We start from the raw sequence: 24,123 nt of genomic DNA, 5'->3' as shown, positions 1-24,123 counted from the left end.
GGGAAGGAAGGGAGGGAAGGGAAGGGAAGGGAAGGGAAGGGAAGGGAAGGGAAGGGAAGGGAAGGAAGGGAAGGGAAGGGAAGGGAAGGGAAGGGAAGGGAAGGGAAGGGAAGGGAAGGGAAGGGAAGGGAAGGGAAGGGAAGGGAAGGGAAGGGAAGGGAAGGGAAGGGAAGGGAAGGAAGGGAAGGGAAAGGGAAGGGAAGGGAAGGGAAGGGAAGGGAAGGGAAGGGAAGGGAAAATGAAATTCTTAGACAGCAGGCTATCTTTGCTATTTTGTGACAGGATGAGAATCTTGAGATGAGCTTTATAGAGGAAACAGATATTGGAGCCCCTCCCTTCCCTATTCACTCTGCCTGGTTTAATAGCAGAGGGGTAATCTATAATATACAATTCCAGGAGAATCTAGAAACACTTTCACCTGTCTCAGAGTTTTGGATTACTTGTCTAATAAATTATTTTAATCCTTCCCTCAGGCAAAGTGAGAAATTTGGCATATGGCAAATCTGTCCTTCCTCCTCTGCTACATAAAGGTAAAATCCCACTCTGATTTACATGCAGTGCTCTACCACCACAACTAATGAAATCGTGTCAGGAAAAGTCAAGGCATAATCTAAAAAAACAGATGTTTTTCAGGAATGGTAGATTTCACAAACTTTCACTGTTACCAGCTTCTATTGAGTTCGGAAAGTTCATGTATCTTTCTCCTGACTCCCTTTCTCTTTCAAGATACTTTATTGCAGGCTTGTAAAGTTCTGTTATGGCGCATAGGATTTTAGTTTATGGGGAGTGATCATATTTTTTATAATCTTGTCTCTTCAGACTCTTCAACAAGAGGTAAATCACAGTTTTGGCTAAAACAAGAATGTACAGAAAGACATTTTAATATAAAATAAAATAAAATAAAATAAAATAAAATAAAATAAAATAAAATAAAATAAAATAAAATAAAATAAAATAAAATAAAATAATAAAATCCAAATTTTTCCAGGAAGATCTTTGTATCAGTTCTTAAATAAAACTGATATTAACAATCACTCAGTAAACAAAGTTGAAAAAAATACCTTCCAAGCTCATACCAGGAGAGGCACAAAACCAGGATATAGAGAGTTGTTCTATTCATATGAATACGCAAATTTTGGAACAATCTAACAGACTGATTTGGAGGCAGCAGTCCTAAGAAGCTCCTTTCCTCTTTAGCTTTCTCAATGGCTACACAGCTTCATGTTCCTTTTTTACTTTAGAAATCAAGAAAGGAGGACTAAAGTATTCTTGTCTAATGTGGGCAATTGCTCATTCTGTCTCTGTGGAGGAAGAGTTGGAAGCTAGTGCTTTTTTCATAAATGGACAGAAGTAAATACAATCAAAACTCTGGAAAATTTCAGACTGTTTTCTCACAAGAGAAATCAAACAGTCCTGGGAAAGGAATTCGGACTTATGGAGAGTCAAAAAAACAAATTTTAATCTATTCTAAACAGACAGAATGAGAAAACTGTCACCACTTTAGATCATTTCCTTTGATGCCAGCTGCCCTGGCAGGACTAGAATATTTTTTACCAGTGATAAACTCTGCAAAACATCCCACTGTGTGTATCACCTGAGGGTAACAGAGCAGTCTGAGTTCCAGGGAGACCTGTCCTCATTTCTCAGGTTGGACACCTCAGCTACCAGCCTTTGAACCTGGCACACATGTTTTCAGCAAGCCAAAAAACCACCTTGTCCCCCTGCAGCATGCAGAAGCATTCCCTTCCCTCCACCAAAGCACCTACATTTCTAACTCCAAAATAAATCTACTGAAGTGCAGTGCTGCACTCCTAAGAATTCCTTTTACTAAACAAGGTCTGTGACAAAGCCAGTCAGGTGATGATCACTAACACACAGCAATAAAGATGACAGGAAAAAATCTATAAAGGACCTGTTTGTGATATCCAAGGCACAGAAAAAGCTGCACACAGAGCACTCCTGCCTGTCCTCTCAGAAGGGGCTACAGCCAAGCCAGCTGGATCCCGCAGATCTGTGACAGCAGAGCTGTTTCAGCCACCCATCTCCCTTCCAGCCAGCATATCCATAAAACAGGAAAAAAAGGCTCTTGCAAAGTTGTCTTCTTCCTTTACAGCCTCACTAGCTCCTTTTTACTGAGCAAAAATGTGTTTTTACTAATCCCATTGCTGAAGAAAACACGACACTTCTCCATTTCAGGAAGGTTTAAAACCTTGCTAAGAGCAAATAAAAGCTAAAATCCCAAGACATTCAGGCAAATAAATTTTAAAAATGCTCTCTTCCTACTGTACAATCAAAATTGGGATGTGTGAATGTTGGGGCTTAGCATTCGTAATACTGTTAATACTTTTTCTTGACTTTCCATTCTCCTCTGGTTAAACAAATTAAATAGGAAACCTTGCATTTCTCACACTCCCCAGCGTGAGTCTGGGATTGTTTCCCCTTGTCTGACTCCTATATCAGTCCCTATTCAGAAAGCAGCTGGTCTGTGAATAGATTCAGAGCTGGTTATCTCCACACACAATATATCATAGTCGATCCAGGCTTCAATTATTTTTTTTCCCCAGGAAACAATTATTTCACTATTTGTCAGTCTTTCTCCAACCCCTGCCCCATAACTTTTGAAACGGTTGGCCAATTTTAATGAAACCTGGCGAAAAAGCACAAATCTTAAAGACATTAAATTCATATCATCTTTGTGTAAATCAATAGGTGAGGAGGAAAGATTTTGAGCAAGCATTATTATTTCTGCTGTTTCACTGAAGATTTTTTTTCCTCACATTTTCCACATTCTTCAGAACAAGTCCCAGGAGCTGTCCTTGAAGTGCAATAGCTTGGGGGCACTCTGGGAAGGCAGTAAATCTCAACTCCCATTCAGACACTCCACCTGGATTTACAGTGGTGTCAGCCTCAGGTGGGCAACACATTCCTTTCTCTCTGCCCCCGAGACAGAGAGACAAGCAAGGATGCCAGGCCTGTGCTGGGGTATCTGCAGCAGACTGGCAATGGGTGCACCCTGACTGCACCTGAGCCGCTGCCCCAAGTTGCAGCCAGAGCCAGCAGGGTGGGGTTTCACTACAGCACCTTCTCCCTGGCCCCTTCCACACACCCACCTTCCCAGTGACCTCAGACAGTGCTCTCTTCGTGCTCAGCAGCACCAGGAACCAAGCATGGCAGGCAGTCAACAGCAACAAAATGACCCAGCTCCTTCCCTGCCTCCACCCCACCTCTCCTCAAAGAATGCTCTTGAAATGTGACTCAACATTCCTATTCCTCCAGACCTTTGGCACCCCCAACACAAGAGAACAAGACAAAAGCCCAAATTATTATTTTTTATTTTTGCTATTTTCCTAAATAACACTTTAAAAAATTTCCACAGAAAATACTATTTTTGCACTAGATACAATAACTCTCAGTTTTGCTTGAGGATTACAACCAAGGTTGCAGAAATGATGGCATGAGCAATTTTGAGCACCCTATTATTTAGCAGAGTCCTGCTTTGATCCATCTCCCTGCTGACTTCAATGGAACTATACCAGGTATAAATTAAAGCAAAGTTCAGTCCATCAGCTCTACTTTAAGCTTCATGCATTCCATTTAAGCAATGCTTCCACCTTGATTTCACCTTGCTGTAGTCAGCAAAGAATGCTGATATAAAATGCGTCATGCTTTTGTGTATCCACTCACTCTGCTTTCATGTTTGAGCTGTACCATTTTACCTTACCATTAAAATTACATTCAGGCAAAAGTGAAAGAGTGTAGAAAGAATGTATAATCTCTTGTGCTCTCTGGAGAACGAGCTTCCATTAAATTTTCTCTGTCTCCCTATACACAAATAGCAAAAACATGTATTTTCCAGTCAAAAACAAACACCAAAGTAAAAACTCTATTAAAAGGAGAACAGTAACTCCTTCTAACATTTTTCTCCAGAATGGAGAAATAAAGTGATATTTCTCCAGCATGCAGGAACCTACATTTCAAAAAAGGAAAAGGCAAGGCAAGGGAAAAAAAAGGGGAAAAAAAAGATATGCTGAGATCATCAATCACATTAGCAGGAATTAGATGTCTGACTCCCTAGATGCCAATAACAATCCAAACAATATTACATCCATTAGTCATTGTTTGCTTGTGAAGAGGTAAGAAAGCTGTAATGTGCCTGTCCCTTCTCTCATTGCCCTGAAAGCGAACAACACAACCTTGTATCACCAGTCACAGCCACGGCCACACAGATGGGCTTTCCTCTCACAGGCAGGTCAAGGTTCCATCTGCCCCTGAAGATTCCTTTCTTGGTTACAACAACAACAACAAAAACACTCACAAAAAGTCATGTAACACTGTGTATTAAAGTTATCTGTGACAGTAATATTTTTTTGCTCTAAAATGTCACCCTCTAAACAGGCTCTATTCATCTCACAAAACTTGGGCATCCAGAAACTCAATTTCTTGGCATTGACAGAGACATAAAATAAGAAAAATTGAGAAGAGGCATAGCTGTACCTTCAAAATAATATACTTTAAAAAACATTATGTGTGAGTTTGGTGTCACACTGAAGTTCTGAAATTGGAAAAAATAACCCTAACTTTTCAGATAAAGTTATATGCAGATCTGTAACTTTAAATGCTTCTACCATGTTAAGCTGCATAAAATAAAATGAGTTAATGTCTCTGTATATCAATAAAAAGCATTAAAAAATGCAGGTCGATAAAATGTGATTTAGAAGACTTCTCAACTTTTTCTCAAATTATAACCAGACAATCTTCCCAGCAACCAGTTATATTAGCTACTGAACATGAAACTTCAGTATTTTTACAAAGCACTTCAGTCTATCTATTTAACTTGTCAATTTGAGAAGCCACCAAATGTCCATCTCTGCTGAGCTTAATCATCACTGACAACAATTATCCTGCTCTCCCTGCTGGGAGAACCAGGGTCTCATGGTAGTTTTAGTTTTGCTCAAGGAACCTCTTTAGAAGTGACCAAAAAGTTTTAGAAGTGTCAGTACAAGGTCATGACAGCCTATTCCAAATAAAAGATTTCCTTTCATCACTTTAAAATGTGTTGTCTAGTCACTGTTTTCATTTCTGCACTTGCCAAAGGCTTGCCTGTGGAAAATACTCAGGACAGGCAGCCTCCCATTGAAGGAATATACATTTGCTGTTCTACAGATAATTCACTTATGCCACAAGCTTCACATTTTACACAGGGCCTACTAGCCAGCCAAATAAAAGATATATATACCTGTTTGAACAAATAAAAACATGACTGAGACCTGGAAGGAAACATGGTTACAAAGCCGGAAAGAGCACTTCAGGCATGCACCATTAACAAGTTTATCTAAATGCTTTTACTTACATACCAAAAAAAAAGGATGGCAGAATCATATCCTCCATTTATGGCAGTCCAATAACATTTTATCTACTGCAGCTATTCCCATGTAAGGATATGGACATCACTGCAGTCACATCCCAGCTGAAGATACAGTCCGTGCCTTGGCTACATTTCGGTCTTGCAACTCCAGCATTTCATGCTGCAGCTCAGCTGGAGCCACATATGCTGTTATTGATGAAGCATAAAACCTCAGCAAGGCTGGCACCATTTCTCTGCTGCTCCAAAACACAGTGCACTAGATTGTGATTACTAGTGCTGTTCCTAGGCATAATTTTGCCTTTTTTTTAGAAAAATTCCATAACAGTAAGCACCAGAAAATCTGAGGCTTTCTCTAACTAGAGACAATCATAAAAGTATACTGTTTATGCACAGGGAGAAACAAAAATGAAATATGCATCAGGCAATGCACATTCATACAACAAATGAATTGAGCATCCACAGTTCTGGGGTTTATCGTGCCATAATAAACAACATACCAATAAGCTACACACTAAAAGATAATAAACCTCAGAGATGGATGGTAACACAGATGGTGCAAGGCACAGACGTTACCACATATGTACAAGAAGAAGTGAGCAATTCATCCAGGACAGATCTCTTGTTGCTGTTGGGCAGCTTTAGAGCTTTTACTATCCAAGAATCTTCTCAGGCATTTCAGTTATTCCTGTTGAAAAGTCATGATTTTTACTACAGAACTCAAAATGTTACTAAAGAGCTCCCCTTTCTGTGTAGCCTTGTCTATAAAAGATGACAGTGGTTAAAGAGGAACATCACCTTTGTAGGCTCAGTACTGACAGCAGTACTTTATCTTTGCAGAGCACAGAATTTTGCAATAGAGTTCATCATAGAGGAAGGGCATCTCCTATCACTACCAAATTTGTTCAGATTAATCCTTGACTCCCATGCAAAGTGAAGGACTTTTACCTTCTTTTTTTTACTTTCTTAATCCAGCTGTCAACTGGATTTCAATTACTTCATAAATTTAGATTCATTATCAGCATACTCATCATGAACGACGTTTTGAGGAAAAAACCACACAAAGTGTTTCACTGAAAAACAGAAACCAGAAAACATCAACTAACCTGTCAAATTCAGTTACCACTTTTATCAATTATGGTATAAACTGACCTCAAGAGAGTTTAAATCTATGAACACTCAGAATCAGCTGGGCACTTTGGCCACTCGGAATTTGACACTTGTAGTAGGCATCCACAGAATAACATTTCTGCAACATTGTCTAAAAAGGAGTGAGCTATTGCCAGTGCTTTATTTTTATTTATGCTACTACAAGCAACAGTATTTCCAAATTCATCATAGTATTTTATTCCTTTTTCTGCTTCAGGTGAAAATCATGCCATTTGTGCCCCCAGTTAGACAAAAATGAGACAAAACATGAGACAAAAATATGTGAATCTGAAATCACAGGTTGCATGGCTTGCTGATGTGACAGCAATGGCTGAAATGGCTCTGCCCAGCCCTGGAGAAGTTCTCATATTCAGGGACAAAAGGCAAGCCTAGAGCCAGAAAGAAAAAAATATCTTCCCAGTCCCCTACAGAGCAGGGATTCTGAGCCACAAGCACCTTCCCTGAATTTTGTGACTTGTTCTTTCAAATACATGTCCAGCCTGAAGTCACGTAACAATTTGTTCCCACAATATCATATACATTTCATTTCTGTTTGTCTCATATCTTAGTATTTTCTCAGCAATTTAAATATTGCTTGAAGTTTAGGAACTGCATCTGGAACTACATCTGCTGTCTACTTTACTTAGAAGACATGATGAAACTTACTGAGACTTTATGTATTAAATATATGCCAAAATATTTAAAAGTTAGACTGTCCTAAAAGAAAATGCAAAAGCAACTTTAGTTATAACCAGTTGGTAGACACGTATAGCAGGGGCTACAGGTTAAATTGTATCACACAGCACCAGGTCAAGATGCCTCAAACAATTCCAGGGATGGCAGCTCCACCACCTTGCTGGGCAACTCATGGCAACGCCTGACCACCCAAAATATGAAAAGTGAAAAATGTTTTCTAATATCTAGTATGAGAAATGTATTGGGATATATATCTAATATCTAATATTCGTTGCCTCAGCACATTGGACAGTTGTGACCGTAACACTGTTACATGAAAAACAACTGCTAAGAAGGTAACCAGGAAACAAGAAGTGGGTTGAAAACATTTCTTTCACAAGAGCACGTCAGAATACACTGATGTGTAAAGGTGGCAAGTTTCAATTCAAGTATTTTAAGCATCATCTTCCAGCCGCCTTCTCCAGGAGTGCGGGCGGCTCCTGAGGCCGGACGGGGCGGGAGCGGAGGCAGTGCCTGTTACACTGCCAGTGCCCCGGAACAGCCCCCAGTCGTCCCAAGCGGCACCCGGACCCGGACCCGGACCCGATGATCCCAGACCCGATGATCCCGATGGTCCCGCCCCGCCGCCGGTGACCCCGCGCGGCCCCGCCCCGCCCCGCGCCGGCCCCGCCCCGCCCCTGAGGGAGGAAGCGCGCGGCGCCGCCCGCACGGTGATGGCGGCGGGCGCAGGAAGGGGCGGGCCGCAGGGCGGGGCCGGGGCTCGCCACCGGGAGTGCGGCAGCGGCGCGGGGCGGCCGGGGAGAGGGGCGCGCCCGCGGTGTCCGCAGCGCCCAGCGGCGGCCGCGCCACGCGGGGGGCCGTGGGCGCGGCGGGAGGAGGCCGAGCGGCGCCGCGGCCGCTCCTCTCCCCCCTCAGCCCGGCGGGTCGGGGTCGCACCGGCCCGGGGGCCGCGAGCGGCTCCGCCCCCTCCGCCCCTGTGCAGGGCCCGCGGCAGCTGCGCGCGGCCCCGCCAGTGCTCGTCCCGCGCCGATGGCGCCGCTTTCGGCGGCGGCGCCTCCGCCTTCCCCCGCGCCGCTTCCTCCCGCCGTCCCCTTCCGCTTCCGGGGTCAGCGCCGCCGCTGCTCGCTGAGCAGCCCCGTCCCGGGGCCCGGCCGGCACCGCCGGCAGCAGCCGCCGCCCCGCCGCCCCCATGGCCACCAACCCCCAGCCCCCGCCGCCCCCCCCGCCGCCCCCTCAGCAGCCGCCGCCGCTGCCGGGGGCCGGGGCCGGCGCAGGGGGCGGCGCGGCCGAGCCCGAGCTGGTGTCCATGATCGTTAACCACCTCAAGAGCCAGGGGCTCTTCGACCAGTTTCGCCGCGACTGCTTGGCCGACGTGGACACCAAGGTGCGGGCGGGCGGGACCGGAGGCTCGGGGGGGTCCCAGCGCCCGGGGCTGTGGCCGGTCGGGGACGGGCCCGGTCCGGGGCAGCGCGCTCGGCGGGGCGGAGCGGCCGCTGGGCCCGCGTGGGGCTCCGGCTCCGCTCGCGGCCGGGGGAGAGCCGGAGCCCCGTGTTGCGCGGGGAGCGCGGCTGGCCGGCAGGGCACGCACGGTCACACACAGCCGGTTCGCGCGGGCTCCGGCCGGGCAGCGTTTAACGCGCTGAACGCCGCACGGCAGCGGCTGCGCCCGCACAGCACCGGGGGTCCGACCGGGGCTCCCGCTGTACCAGCCTGGCCTCCGGGAGGATAACCAGCCGCTTTCATGATGCTCCCTGTCCAACATCTCTGCTGTTGCTTTCTAGCCTGCCTACCAGAATTTGAGACAGCGCGTTGACAACTTTGTTTCCAACCACTTGGCAACTCATACCTGGAGCCCTCATCTCAACAAGAACCAGCTGAGAAATAACATTAGACAGCAGGTTCTCAAGTAAGTTATAGCTCTGGGATTTCTATGAACATGCCTGTGTGCTGTGATAGGTGACAGAGGGTCTGGGTCAATGTAAAGTGGGTTGCTTTCTTCAGAGATACTTCTGAAGAAGTTGGGTTATTTTCCTCTCTCAGCTTACTACTGGGGGTAGTAACTCTCCATCAGTATTAGTCAGAATGAGACTGCAGATGTTCTTTGATCTGATCCAAGTTTATGCAGGGAGGGGACCTCGATTTTGACTTGAGATATAACCCCCTAGCTAAAGGCTACCTTTACTTTTTCTTTTAAGGGAGATGTTAATAAAATTGCAGTTATCATTTTTAGAGCTAAGGAGAAACATTCCACAGACTAAACTCTGCAAAATATAAAGCTAAAGTCACGACATGGAAAAATGGATTTAAATCTGGCTGGACAGAGAAGAGGTTTTAAGAACTGGTGTTATGTTAAAAGTATGTCAGACAGTTTAACCTGTATTACATTATTTTACGAAGGTTCCTCCAGTCTTTCTTCTCAAATTTTAGACTCACAAGAGACATTAAAAAATTTTTTCAGGGTACCAAGAGTTTGGCCATTAAATTGGGTCAAACCATGGATTTGGGGACAAACTTAATGACTTGTGCTGTGGTGGTACCATTGGTAACCTGTACTGAGGCCTGTTTAGTTTGTAGGGAGGAGAGCAACTGTTCTTTGTTGTTAAAGAAGCAATGACAACAAGAGGTAGCATGTGTCCAACAGAAGACTACAAGGGGTATAAAGAGATAAGCTTTATAGCTGTGGGTTTTCTTTTCTGTTTTATCTTACTGAAGATTAAATGTGTTCTATAAAGCTGCAGAACTTGCCACCTTATACTGGGCAGAGAGTAACTTAGGGTAGTGACCAGTAGTTTAGTAGTTATTTATGCCTCATGCCGTCTATAATTCATCTCTTTTTTGCTATGGTAATTGGTGATACAAGGTTTCTTCTAATTTTTTCCAAAATATGTTTTTTGCAGTTAGATAACACTTTTAAGTGTGACCACTAATCATATAGCAACAGGCTGCTTGTTGGATTAGTTTCGTGTGCTTGGATTGTTTTTTTTCTCTAGCACATTTTTTCTTGCGAGTAAGGCACAGGCTAAATGCATAGCTGTGAGAATGCTCAGAAAACAGTGCTTCATTGGAGCACATCTAAATGATCATATTTCATTAATATGTTATTAAAAATTAATTTGTCATACTAATTTATGTAACTTTGTTCCAGGTCTGGAATGTTGGAATCGGGAATTGACAGAATTATTTCTCAGGTTGTGGACCCAAAGATCAACCACACATTCAGACCTCAGGTGGAAAAAGCTGTCCATGAATTTTTAGCCACATTGAATCACAAAGAGGAGGCAGGCCCCAGTACGTCTCCAAGTGAGGAGAAAGCAGATGCTTCTGTTACAGTACAAGGTATTCTGCTATTTCTGAGTAGTCTGTTAACAAAAGAATGGGGTTTGGGAGTGCAGAATCATTGACTAGGTTTTCTGTTGCCATAACATTGTTAGTATCAGTAATAGCAAGCTAAGCTTCAGGCAGCATGCCAGAACATTTGTCTCTTACTCTATGTGTAAAGGTAGAAAGCGCAAGAGATGTCACACTGTGATGACCATGTCACTCTTTCACTTCTGCTTGAGATTATGAGGGATCAGTTTATTGTGGGGAGAAGAGTTGGTCTCAGTATTAGAGAATCAGATAAGACCTAGACTGTAAGAGAAGAATGATGCAACTTTTTTGTCTGTCAGTAGAGATGAGAGAATTCTTTAAGAGATAGTTAACTGTGCGGTTGCTGTGTGTCATAAAATTTGGATGGCTAAGGTCCTCATATTACCTGTATTAATTTCTGAACACTCCTGCAGATAATTGTCTATTCTTTCCTGTTCTGAGAGGCTCTGCAGCCATCCATCTATTTGTAACCTTTATTTAAATCCACGCCTTTTTCCTGTGAGGCCCACTTCCTTTAAAATGGGTTAACAAGTCAGCTGCAGTAGATAGTACTAGTCTAGTTGTCCAAGTTCAGAGCTGGTTCTAAAATGGTAGAAGAGTGCCTAAGGTATTTCTGATAATCCTGTTGTTATATAGTCCATATGCTGAGTCAATTTTCCATTACATTTATGGAGATATTAGAGGTGTGAGCTACTGCCTTTCTCTTGCAGTGTATATACATATACATGGAATATATATTATATACGTAGTATTTTAGCCACAGTCATTATCCTACTTGGCATGTTGGTGAAGTTGAACAAGGGCTGTGCTCAGATGTCCCTCACGTTGACAATCCTCATTTTCTCTAGGCAGAGCTCAGGAACTGTGGTGTGTCACAGAGCAAAATGGGTCTCTAGTAATTGTACGGTGTTTGCTGCAGGAATGCAACATCTTGGAGATTTTTGTTCAGTTCTTTTTTTTTAGCCAAAATCTCTCAAGGTAGAATTAGTCAAATATTATAGTTAGGTATATGTATTTTGTAGAGAGTGCTTATTCTGTTTCTTTTCACGTTTAACCCTCTATCAGAACAGAATTACGGAAACTATGGTGAAGTAAAAATCTTTTCTTTCTTACTATTCAAGGTGTCTCTGCTACAACTCCAAGTGCTAATGTAGCTAGTGACGCAATGTCCATTTTGGAAACAATAACTTCTCTTAATCAAGAAGCAAGTGCTGCCAGGGCTTCAACAGAGGCCTCCAATCCCAAGAACATTGACAAAGTTGCAAAAAAACTCTCATCTCAGCAGAGTGTGGATGGTAGCACTGATAAAGAGAGAAATGCAGAGGACTTGCCAGACAAAGCAATTTGTGACCTTTCTGGAGAAGGGGCTGAAACACTTGCAAAGTGTGAAGATTTAAATGAGCTTCCCTGCCAAAGTGAGGAAACAAAAAATTCAGCAAAGGATGCTAATACGTTTACAAGTAAAGATATTCCACAGGAAAGTGAAGATGTGAAGAGTAAATTATTGGATAAATCTGACAAGAAATCAGAGAGCAGTGAAAAAAGTGAAAGAAGAAAAGAAAAGAAGGAAAAGCTTGACAAGAAATCTGATCATTCAAAGAAAAGTGATGATACTACGAAGTCAAAAGAAGAAAAGCAAGCAAAAGAGTCGGAACCAGTGAAACACTTAGTTCCAGAAAAAAATAGCAATAAACACAAAACAACTGAAAGCACTAAAGAAGGTATGGTGTGGGCAATGCTCTTCCTCAAATTAGGGATAAGGAGTGAGGTTTTTAAGTTAATTCAGGAGTTGAATCAGTATATTTGGAATGTAAGTTTTCTGCTAGTTCTGGCAAAGTGGTCTGCTAATGACAATTGGATTTGATCTGTCTCTCTGAACTGAGGTAGCTGAATTAGGAGTCAGATGACCTTTGATTTCTCAGCTATATGATTGGTCATCTTAATTTGGCAAGTTCTCTCAACAATTCTAGTCCTCATTTAAAGTTTATAGTTCTGCCTCAGTGATTTTTGTTTTGAATAAACCGGAGTTAGCCTGGTTATGTCATTACAGTGTTATAATTTTGTTTTCTTATTTCTAATTCTTAACATAGTTTTGTTTTCAGTGACAAAATTGATATTTTGGTAGGAAAAGTTTAACAGACTCAGTGTGCTGCCTTACAGCTCTTTGTTTTTACTTTTTCCTTTGCAAGAAAACATGTTAATAGATTCAGATATGGATGTACTCAGTGACATCACGGTCAGCTCTGTCCACACCAGTGACCTTTCTTCCTTTGAAGAGGAGAGCGAAGAGGAGCCTGTAATTTCTGACAGTACTGAAGAGGGGGAGATCACATCAGGTGGTAATATAATTACATTGTTAACTGGCAATAAGGAGTATGTAATGCTTTTGTTGAGTGTACATGTTGTAAATGTGAGGGTTTGCGATATTGTACCTACCTATGGGAGAGGCTTTGAATGTGAACTGCATGATATTTGTGCAGTTGCAAAAGATGAGTAGTGGGTTTACTTTTTTAATATTTTTATTCATATAATATAGTATATTATAAACATTGTAAATCTTTTTTATGCTACAGTATTACATAGGTGACAAAAGCACTTAATGGTGAATGTCACTGTTCTGTGGGCTTTCTTCCTCTCCCATCTGCCGTGAATTTGGAGTAACACTGGAGTGCTTTGTGGTTGTAGCTGACTTTGTAGCTGACGTATTGGGTTTAGAGCTTTAGGTTTCAGGAGCTTGGCCACAGTAGAAAGAACAGGAATGGATCTAGTTTTAAAAGTTCAGAAACACCAAGTCGTTTCACTGATTGTGTTGCCTTTTTTTGTTCTCCCTGTGTAGTACAGACTTTTTCATTTCTGTAGTTAATAAAACTTTCCACCTTAATGCAGAATGCCTTAGTACCTGAATGAGTTCTCTCAAGTATGCTCACAGCTTACCTTTTCTGCTTCTAAGTTATATTCTAAAAATCTAATTTAGAAGCACTGAATCACTTGTGTATTCTGTGGCTTTGGTCTTACTTTGAAACATGACAGATTGTGTTAGTTATGACTAAATATTTATGAAATGAAGGCAAGCCTTAAGTACATTTGATAAATACAAATAATTTGCACAGTATTGCACTATATCTAGTAATACTGATAAAACTGGAATAGATTTATTTATTTTGACTTGATTAATACTTAGATGTGTGTAACCAACAGTGTGTTTTTTGCATGTATTTCAGTAGGCCAACTAGTTTTTATGTGCTAAAATACTGTACTGGTATTTTTGGTGTGGGGAGAGCTAGAATTTAATACATAACAGAAATTATATTGACTTCTCATGCATAGCTAGCTACTAAATACTACGTGCAAAGGGGCAGTGGGATTAGAGGCAAGAGGGCTAAGCCCAGTTGTTGTGTCCTGGTTTATTAATGGGCTTGTGTTGTGCAATTTTTTGGCTGAATGATATACACAAACACATCAATGCACTTTGATTTTTCATAATCTGGTGATATTTTGATACTAAAAGGATTTAATTTGACTGTGGTTTTAGAGTAAATAACGGTTGATATGTTTTGAGTAGTTTTGCCTTCTCAAAAGTTATGCTGAAAGCACTGGCCTAATTTATCAATATACTCTACCCTGACCAACCTTTGTTTAGATGAAGAGGAGAAAAGCAGCCAAAGTAAGACGAAGCCGCAGGAGCTGAGCGATGGGAGAGCCAAGCCCGTGCGCCACGCGTACGTGCGCAAGCCCTTCCTCTACTCCAAGTACTTCAGTGACTCTGACGATGAGCGAACCGTGGAGCAGCGCCGGCAGTCCATTGTGAGTGCCCCTGCGCTACTGCTCACGTCCCTGCCCCAAAACTTTTTAGAGCAGAAATTCCGCTGCTGGTTTGGTGATGGTTTGTGCAAGGGGGAATCTTCAGTTTCTTCTCCCTTCAGGGATTTTTCTTTTAATCCTTATACCACAGCTGCCCTTTCTTCAGGTTTCTGTCAATATGGCACAGTCTGGTTATAGTTAGAAGGCTTCTGGCAGTGAAAGCAATGATAGTCTTCTATCTCCTTCCCCCCACAGAAAATACTGCGACAATATGGATGAAAAAAGTAGCATATCTACCTGCAGCCTGCCTTCAGCAGGGTTTTTTGTGTAGAGTACTGCAGGCTACTTCATTACCCCAGCACTTAACAAATGTAGTCCTTGCTGACCATGAAATCAGTAGTTTGTAGCAAGTCTGCAGTCGCTGAGAATGGAAACAGATTTAAGCATGTGCACTCTGTTCTGTGGCAGGAGGGCCAGCAGACAGAAGAGGGAGCAGCAGTTCTTTTAGATTTCTCTGTTGGCCAGATGCATATATTTATACCTATAATAAATATGTATATATTGTATGTACATCAGAGAAAAAATACATTCTTTGAGAAGGTTGCATAGCTTCAGTCTGCAGTGTTGAGCAGTAAGGAAATTCTGGAACTCAGCTAATTTACCTTCACAAAAATATTAGAGGATTCCATTAACTTTTTCTAAGGTGTATTAATGTTTTAGTTTTCCGTAAGCTACAGTGTTCTGTTTTCTGGGGGGTTTAGACTTATATTTGTAGTCAAAGAATGCTCTTTAACCTAATGATAAATCGTTTACCTTGGTTCTGTATCTCTAGGCCAAAGAAAAAGAGGAAAGACTCCTCAGAAGACGAATTAACAGAGAGAGACTTGAAGAAAAACGTAAACAGAAGGCTGCAGAAAAGACAAAATCCCTAAAAACTGGAAATCAGAATGTTAAAGGTATGAGAGGAAAAGCTGTGAGTGGCCCACACCACCCTGCTCTCGCTTACCCTCCGTAGAATAAAACATTCAGCTTTGAATAGTGGTCATATAGGGCTATTGTCATTTCCTTCCCTTAATAACCCAACATCTCAACAGTGATGTAACAGAAAAAATTATAATGCAAAGAATTAATACAGAATTTCTTCTTAAGTAGTGCAATATATCCATTGCACTACTTAAGCTTAATTAACACCTAACTGCTATTCTCTGCTATGCCTTAGTACTCTCTGTACTGCTTTCTGTCTATGTTTATAGCTGAAACTCTAATATAGTGATTTGTATGTGTTTCACCATTTGTGTATTATTTTAGGAAAAAGTGGCTTGCAATTAGAAGAACCTTCATCAAAAAGTCTAGAGTCAAAAACAGCTGGTACCAGCATTAAGGATGTGCTTAAAGAACAGAAATTTTTGGAAAAAAAAGTGGCCCTGAGCAGAAAAAGAAAAAGAGATTCAAGGTATTTACATATTTGCTCAAAAGGACTTAATGTTTTGAACATTCATTTTTGCAGATTGGAAAGGTTCTTTTCTACTTTCTACTTAGCCTTATCCATTTAAACAATTTTTTCTTTAAATATTTGCATAATATTGTTGCTAATAAGCATGAAATCCTAGCAGAAAAATTACAACTGATTAAATATGTTGCAGCTCAGTAATGGTCTTTGTGGTTTTTCACAGAATGGTAATAAAGACATGAGAATGGAGAGCTCTTACATGTTTGTGAGTCTAATAGGCAAGTTAAGTTTGCTTCATCTTTAGATAGATGTTTCATGTAGATATGTACATTTGTACATAACTGTCTACATATAGGTAGATATGGGGCAAGGAGGACTTTTACCCATATTAGGACAACAACAGTAGTAATGTCATCCTAATACTGCTTAAAAGCACTGGTATTCAGGGTATTTTTGAAGCTGATATATATAATTTTATAAGAGAAAAAAGCCTGGGTGCATTAGTCAGAAGTTTGGTGATCATGCTCTGTTTCTGTATTTTTAGTGGGCATTTCTCTCGCATTCAGCTTTGAATGCAGAAAGTTTGCAAAGCAATGTTAGGCTGGTACCGATTGTTCTTTGTTAAATTGTCCAAATACCTGTTTCAGGCATGCCGAAGATAGCTGCAGAAAGAAAAATGAGCCATCTGAAGAAGATTCTAAAGAAATGCAAAAGACAAATGAGGTATGTGTCTCTTAGGTATAAATCTTCCAGTCTTCCCTTTAATTCTGATGGTACTCTTTCATATGTCCACACCAAACTGCATATAGTTGCATTCGTTCTCACTCATAAGTTTTTCCCTGCGTGTTCCTTCAGGTGTTTTAGTGACCTGACATCACTGTAGTAAGATTTTCTGAATTGCAATAGCCACTGAAATGTGGTCTGTGTATTCAGTGCTGATGCATGTTGTAGTAGAATCTGAGATGCAGTTTGAGCCCTAATCTATGAAGCATGCTGGGTTTTTAAAAAGAGCAGTCTTTTATATGCAAAGACTTGAGCTTGGTCTGTTTTAACTTCTCATTGGAAAGTGAAAGGAAAACTGACTGTGCTCCACCACAAAAGGAAAGAAAATTTTTATGGTGAGAATTTTATGAATAAAATTGTTTAAATTAAAAAAGGTGGTGTGGAAGTTTAAGTAGAAGTCTACATGTATCTTTAAGTTTTGATGTGTTGTTCAGTTTCAGATTTTTAGTTAGTTTTGTTTTACCAGACAGCATAATAGCTATTTAAGGTAGCTTACAGAGTACTTGAAATTGTGATTGTCTATTCAAAAACCTTTTTAAGTCATTTTAGAAAAATTACCTTATGAAGAAAAAATAATAAAGTTCAGACAGCTTAAGGATAACTTCTTCTGCTTTCAATTTTTCCACTATAGCAGATAGCTGAAAGAAAAATGGCAATTTTCATTTCTTGGCTATAATTAATTTTTATTACAATATTAAGTGTATTCCCTAGTGTATTAAGGTTTTTTTTCAAGAATCTGTGCTTGTCAGTTCTGTTCAGGCACATTAGTGAGGGAACTGTGTAATGTGTACTTTATATATATTCTTTAAAAATCTCTTTTGTAGACCTCTGAAAAAAATTCTTCCAAAGAATTGAAGCACAATCATGGAAAAAATGAAGTCTGTAAACAACTTAGAAGACTTTCGGATTGGGGGCATTTGGCTGAGGAAAGCAAAAGTGATTCTAAAGCAGAAAAAGAACATAAAAGAAAAACTTCCACTTCTCTTCATGCTGATGGAGCTCAGCAGGATAGTGAAACAAGGGATCCAAAAAAACAACTGGATAAAGCAGAAGTCAATACTGAAGAACCGCAGAAGCAGAAATCCATATCTAAGAATGAAAAACATCCCAAAAAAGATACTGACACAGAAATTCAACATATGAGAAATTCTGCCAAAAAAGAAGCCAAGTCTTACAGAGATAAAAATGAAAAGGAAAGAACTGCTTTAGAAGATAAGCTTCCTTTAAAGCACAAATATAAAGGAGATGGTATTCACAAATCAGGTGAAGATGTTGAGCTTCATTCATTTGAGCGAAGTTTGAAAGGAGAGGATGGTGGCCAGAAACATAATCAACAAATAAAGGTTTCCTCAGATGACAAAAGTGAAAGAAAAAGCAAACACCGAAGTGAACGGAAAGTGTCAGTAACAGGGAAAGATGGAAAAAACCCTTCTGAATCAACCTTAAAAGCTGAAGAATTGCTGCGGAAGGAAAACAAAAAAGACAGACATCTCTCAACAGACAAACCAAGAGCAGAATGCAAGACCAAGAGGTCCTTGAGTGATTCTAAGCCACAGAAGGATTCCCTAAGTGCCTCAAAACAACCTGGTTCAGCATCACACAGAAGGAGTGAAAGCTACTCAGAGGATAAACGTGAAATAGAATCAACTAACTCTGATAGTAATGTAAAACTTGAAGATGGTGTTCATAAAGACAGACGAAGATCTAAGAGCCTTGCAGAAGACAAGATTTTGTTAAAGTCCAAGTCAAAGAGTCACAGTAAACAGTTCAAAGCATCTGAAACAGAATTACAAGAATTAACAAAACAAGACACTGGACAGAAGCTAAACAAAGATAAGAGCATGGAAGACAATGATTCAGATAAACAGCAGAAATCCAGGAATGAAGATAAAGGTTTGGAGGAGAGTGGTGCTGAGTTTCAGCTTGCAAGTGGCCCACAGTCAACTCAGGGATCACAAAAAGACTTTAGTCACAGAGTTAAGTTACATTCTGGAGAAAAAGGGGCTGTAAAAGAGAAGTACAGAGGCGATAAAGACTTAAGTAATTCCAGACTAGAAAGAAGGTTCTCTGCTGAAGGTCATAAAAGCAGAAACTTAAAGCACAGCAACAAGGAAATAAAGAAGAAGGAAGAGAGCATCAAATTGGAAGATAAAGATACTAAAGAAATGGATAGTGGGCATGAAAGATTATCTAATGTCACAATGGCAGTGGATAAAAAACAAAGCAAGAAAGTCTCCTGTGAAAATAGGAAAGGCAGTATATCAAACCAAGATTTACTTAAGGAGGGAAAGCAATCAGCTAGCACAACTGAAAGCAGCCAGGTTCCAGCCCCTCAAAAGGCAACTATGAATAATGATGACTTGCATGCTGGTCATGAGGAAGAGCTGATTGAACTTGATTTGAAAAAAACAGAAGCACAGGAAGCATCTAATATTGATGGAAAAAACATTCAAAACTCTCTCCATGCTACAGATGCCAAGTGTGCAGTAAAACAAAAAGTATCTCGTTCTATTTCAAATAAGGAGTTAAAACACAGCTTGGCGGATCCTGTAGCTTGTGAATCACAGTTTCTGCCTGCAGCTGAAAAAACTGTTGAACAAGATACTTCTAATAAACAAGTTGGTGCCTTAGACCCTTTGTCCAAAAAAGCTTCCATGGCTCAAGGTCCCAGTAAACAAGGGGCTTACAAAACAAGTACTGTGTATGAAACAAGTGGTAGAATCTTAAAGAATGCATCCAGTAAGGATCAGGCTTCAAAAGATAGCAGAAGACCAAAGAATTTAAAAACTGTGATAAATTCTAATTCAGATGATGTTCCTTTAGCAATTAATTCTTCAAGAGAAGATGCTGCTGATGCAAAGTCCATAGATATGGATATGTCAGATTCTACAGATTCTTTAGGTACCGTGTCTAAAGAATGCCACAATTCAGATGGGACTTCCTTATTGGAAGATGCTTTCCTTATGAAGAGTGATACAGCACAGGTTGTATACATGGAGCAAGATCATGCAGTGCCAAGCTCTGTCATGAAAGATGGTGATAATACCATCGTGGCAAACAGTACGGGAAAAGTGAATGAGGTGTCCCGGCCTGATGAACAGGCCAGGGAAGACAGTACAGCTGGGGTGTGTAGGCGAGAAGATTGCAATGAAGCAGCAAAGTCAGATGGCTCTCAAAAAAGGAAGTTAAAAAGAAAAGAGGGAAACTTGATGTCTGGCAAAACTGAAGATCATGGAGGTGTAACAACAAAAGAACTTACAAGAAGAAAAGGAAGAGAGTGCTTGAATATAGATCCTCCCACAAAGGGAGAAAGAAGCACAATAATGGATAGTGTGGAAAAGAATAAGGTGCATAACACTGATAATATGATCCAGTCTTCCTCTGTTTTAGTGCCTGAAGGAGTTCCTGAGGAAAGTTTCAAAGGCTCTGTTTTAGCCAATGGGCAAGAAGGGACTAATGTGGTTGGCATGGACAAAAATGAAAGCAATGCTGTAGGTACCAGTGCAGGAAGTAGTAAGCTTAGTTTGTTGTATAGCAGCCTACAAAAAACTCCTGCCAGTGCAATAGGAACTAGCACAGAAAAGATCACTGAGAGCACTGCAATGGCAACTAGTACAGGAGGAGAAGGAGCTGAGGGTACATCACATTCTGGAAAGGACAGTGATGCTACAACCACTTGCTCAGAAGAAGGTGAAGTGACAGTAATCTGCACAAGCATAGAAGCTGATGAAGGTTTCACAACAGGCATATGGGTAAAACGTAGTGAGGACTGCAGTTCTGTCACAGGAGCAGATGTTGGTGACTGTACTGTTGCAGCAGCCGAAGAAGGTGGTGGCAGTGTTGTCACTGAAGGATTAGCAGAAAGTGAAAGCTTCCTAACAAGTACAGAAGGAGAAGCAAATGGTGACTGTACCATGGTTGATGCAGAAGAAGGTGGTAAGGATTTAGTGAACCCAAGTGGAGTGGAAATTGAAGACAGTGTAAATAGTGCTGGAACAGAAGAAAAAGATGATGCTGTGACTAGTGCAGGCTCTGAAGAAAAGCCAAAGACCTCAACTTGTGTAGATACAGGCAAATTGGAAAGCTCTGTGTCCTGCTTAGGTGAAATGGAGAGCGACGGAGCTGTAACTAGTGCAGGGACAGAAACAGGTGAAGGGTCAACCAGTGGTGATAATTCAGGTGAATTTAGGGGCAATGTTACAGCTGGCCAAGTAAAAGAACATGAAAGTACTGTGACTTGCACAGGTGCAGAAGAAAGAGGTCATAACTTCATTGTGTGCTCCGTGACTGGTACAGATACCCAAGGAGAAAGTACCGTAACTGGTGCATGTGTTGCAGTGGTCACAGACAACAGCGCCACAGCTGGAACTAGCGGTGACAAATCTGAGGATATTGTAAATGGTGAAAGTGCAGTGACCAGCACAGGCATAACCCCAGAGGATGATGCTGAAATTTCAGCAGTCTGCACAGGGATAGAAGACAGCAATGAGGGATTCGTAGTTTGTTTAGAAACTGAAAAATGTGAAAGTCTAATGGACAGTACAAGGGCAAAGGAAGAAACCAGTACCACTACAGTCAGTGTAGGTCTGTGCGATGATGAAGGTTTTGTGACTAGTACAGGCTCAAAAGAAGAGGATGAAGAAGGTGAGGACATTGTGAGCAGTACAGGAAGAGGAAATGAAGAAAATGAGCATGCTTCTACTTGTACAGGAGTGGAAAGTGAAAATGCACTGATTTGTATCAGTGCAGAAGAAGGTGAAAGTTCCATTATCTGCATAGTTGCTGAACAAATGGAAGCTGAGTCAGGAGTGGCTGGCACAGATACAAATAAGCTTACTGTCGACAGCATGACAAGCGCAGAGAAAGAAGCTAATTGTGGCACAGACGGCAGAAGTGATAAAGGCATTGTTGAAAGCAGTGTGACCAGTGCAAGTGCTGCAGATGAGGGTGCCTTAGCTGCACAGACAGAAAAGCATGAAGGTACCTTGCTTCCCTCAGATGCTGGGGAATGTGAGGGTCCCATGACTAGTGCTATGGCCATGCAAGATAAGACACAGTTTGGTGCTGAAGATAAACATGAGAATGCCATGACTTTCTTTGACAGCAGAGGACTTGATGCCTCTATAAGTAGTGCAGTTCCAAAGGATGAGGCTTCTCTTACTCCTGCTGACAGAGAAGTAAAGGTAAAAGGTGATGTAATCTCTACCAGCACAGTGGAAGATGCTGCTTTACATTCAGCCACAGATGCTGAAGAGGGTCCACTTGCTGTTGCAAGAGTAAATGAAAGTGGGGAAAACTCTATGATCTTAATAGACTCTGAAGACACAGTGCCTATGCCCAGCACAGCTACAGAGTTTAAAGAGTGTGTGAATACTTCCAGCAGTAAGCAGGAGAAAGATGAGTGTGCTATGATTTCCACCAGTATTGTGGAGGAATTTGAGGCTCCTATGTCAAGTGCAGCTATTGAATATGATGGTCAGATCCCCTCAGTGAAAACAGAAGAAATAAATGAGAATACCATGGTTTCTGTAGACGTGGAGGTGTATGAGGTTCCCATGCCTAGTGAATCCAGCACAGGAGGAGATGATAATGGTGATGATGGAAGTCACCCAACTGCTAGTGGGAAGGAAGAAAAGGATGAGTGTGCCATGATTTCCACAAGTGTTGTCGAAGAACAAGTAATCCTAATGTCAAGTGAAGTCACAGAAGAGGTGATTCAACATACCTCAGACATGGAGTCAAAGAATGAAACATTAATGATCTCTACAAGTTCAGCAGAATGTTTTGAAGCTCCTATGTCTAGTGTAGCTGTGCAAGATGAAAACAAACTCACTGCTTCAGAAACAGAAGGAAGATACGAAGCTGCTATGATCACTACAAGCATGACAGAAGAATGTGAGATAGTCTTGATCAGTGCAGCACCACAAGCTGAAAGTCAGCTCATCGTAGCAGGAGATGAAGGTGCCATTCTCTCTCCAAATGCATCAGAGGAATGTAGAGTAGTGGAGACCACTGCAACTGTAAATGAACAGTTTGGACTAACTGCTTTCAATGCAGATGGGAAAAACAAAGGTTCTGTGATTATTGTGGGAGAATGTGGAGCTCCTGTGCTAAGAGTTGCAACTGACAGTGAAGATCAACACACTGCTTCAAATGTAGAAAATAAGGAGGAGGGGGCAGTGATCACTCTGAGCACAATGGAAGAATGTGATAGTCTCTTCACCTTCACAGTCATTGAAGAAAATCAACTTCCTGCTGAGAGCACAGAAGTGAAAGACAAAAGGGAAGAAATTTTTGATACTGCTAACCAGATTGAATGCATGTTTTCAACTACAGGCCAAGAAAAAAGCGAGAATTCTTTGCTTGTTATTGGGAGAGAGAATGAGACACGTGAGAGTGGGGTGACGACAGAATCAGCAGCATCTCAGGCCACAGTAGACAGTGAAATCACAGAAGCAGATGAAAATGCAGTGAACCTCATGAGTGTAGATGAGGCCCTTTGTGTGGAGATTACTACAGAGACTGCTGAGAGTCCTTCCCCAGAGGCAGGTGGGGATGATGAGCAAGCAGAAGATGTTTTGCACGAGGACGACACATCGGAACTCTCCAGTACGATTTCAGAAGCAGCGAAAGAGAGTGAAGCTGTAAAAAATGTAAACTATCAATTAAATTCAAATGTACTTCAAGAAAGTGACTCACCTGAAGTAAGGACTTCCCTGCCTAAGACACAGGCTCTTTCCTTAGTTTCTGCAAATGAAGTGACTGTGAACACCAACCATGGTGAAGTAACAACAGAAGCAAAGCTAGGGAAGAAAAGGGACCTCACTTCATTGCCTGTAGAAAAGCTATGTGACAGTGATGACAAAACCAGCTTGGTTAAAACAGGTGATACTGGCACTGAAGTTACTGTTCAGAAAAGTAGTGCAACCTTTAATTCAGGTGAGCATTTATTTTTGTTTTTAATTCTTCAGTTCATAAGTTGTCATAAATGAATGAACATTATAGTTAGGAATAACTTCTACTGTTCAAATATACCTCACTTCTTTTAGTGAGGTATATAACTTCTTTTAGTTAGTTGCAGAATGGCTGTTAATACACTTAAGAATTGGTGACAAATAAATAAGCATGTGATTCTGGGCAAACAAGGCTAACTGAGCACAATTACCTGAGCTGTGTTGGAGAACAAATATTAGAGTGCAAGAAATTACTAAAGTACATTGACTTAAAGTTGTCAGCCAATATAATTATTATGAAGGTACACATGGGTTTTGTTTTTAATGTGTTATGAAATTCAAAAAGTTTTTTAGGAAAGAGGATGCATGTCATTTTGACATATGTTCATCATTTTAGAAAGGTAACTTCATAATAATTTTGAAGATTGAGATTGGCCACCCTTAGTCATAACTGCAGATTTTCTCTGGGTTGTTATTTAGTGATCATGTTCAGATTCACTATATTACACTTAATTTTGTCTTATGAATATACTTGAAATGGTTCTGCTTTGTGTTACAAA

At 41.2% G+C, this 24,123-nt stretch overlaps 1 protein-coding gene across 2 annotated transcripts in view; it reads left to right on the top strand.

Moving 5' to 3' along the window:
- The first annotated feature begins 8,206 nt into the window (after window positions 1-8,206).
- The window catches only part of BOD1L1 (biorientation of chromosomes in cell division 1 like 1), a 36,543-nt gene continuing 20,626 nt past the window's right edge, over window positions 8,207-24,123 (top strand). Inside the window, exons 1-10 of one of the 2 annotated variants that reach the window (XM_064711801.1) lie at window positions 8,207-8,591; window positions 8,989-9,113; window positions 10,353-10,543; window positions 11,698-12,297; window positions 12,766-12,912; window positions 14,217-14,380; window positions 15,210-15,333; window positions 15,686-15,830; window positions 16,475-16,550; window positions 17,435-23,549. In XM_064711801.1, coding sequence (XP_064567871.1) covers window positions 8,397-8,591; window positions 8,989-9,113; window positions 10,353-10,543; window positions 11,698-12,297; window positions 12,766-12,912; window positions 14,217-14,380; window positions 15,210-15,333; window positions 15,686-15,830; window positions 16,475-16,550; window positions 17,435-23,549 — 7,882 coding nt within the window. In that variant the 5' untranslated portion in view covers window positions 8,207-8,396. The remainder of the gene's footprint in view (window positions 8,592-8,988; window positions 9,114-10,352; window positions 10,544-11,697; window positions 12,298-12,765; window positions 12,913-14,216; window positions 14,381-15,209; window positions 15,334-15,685; window positions 15,831-16,474; window positions 16,551-17,434; window positions 23,550-24,123) is intronic. The other variant, XM_064711802.1, reaches the window with a different exon arrangement.

This window comes from Zonotrichia leucophrys, chromosome 4 (assembly GCF_028769735.1).
Source record: "Zonotrichia leucophrys gambelii isolate GWCS_2022_RI chromosome 4, RI_Zleu_2.0, whole genome shotgun sequence".
In the NCBI taxonomy this organism is placed as follows: Eukaryota; Metazoa; Chordata; class Aves; order Passeriformes; family Passerellidae; genus Zonotrichia; species Zonotrichia leucophrys.
This window is presented reverse-complemented; position numbering and strand designations above follow the sequence as displayed.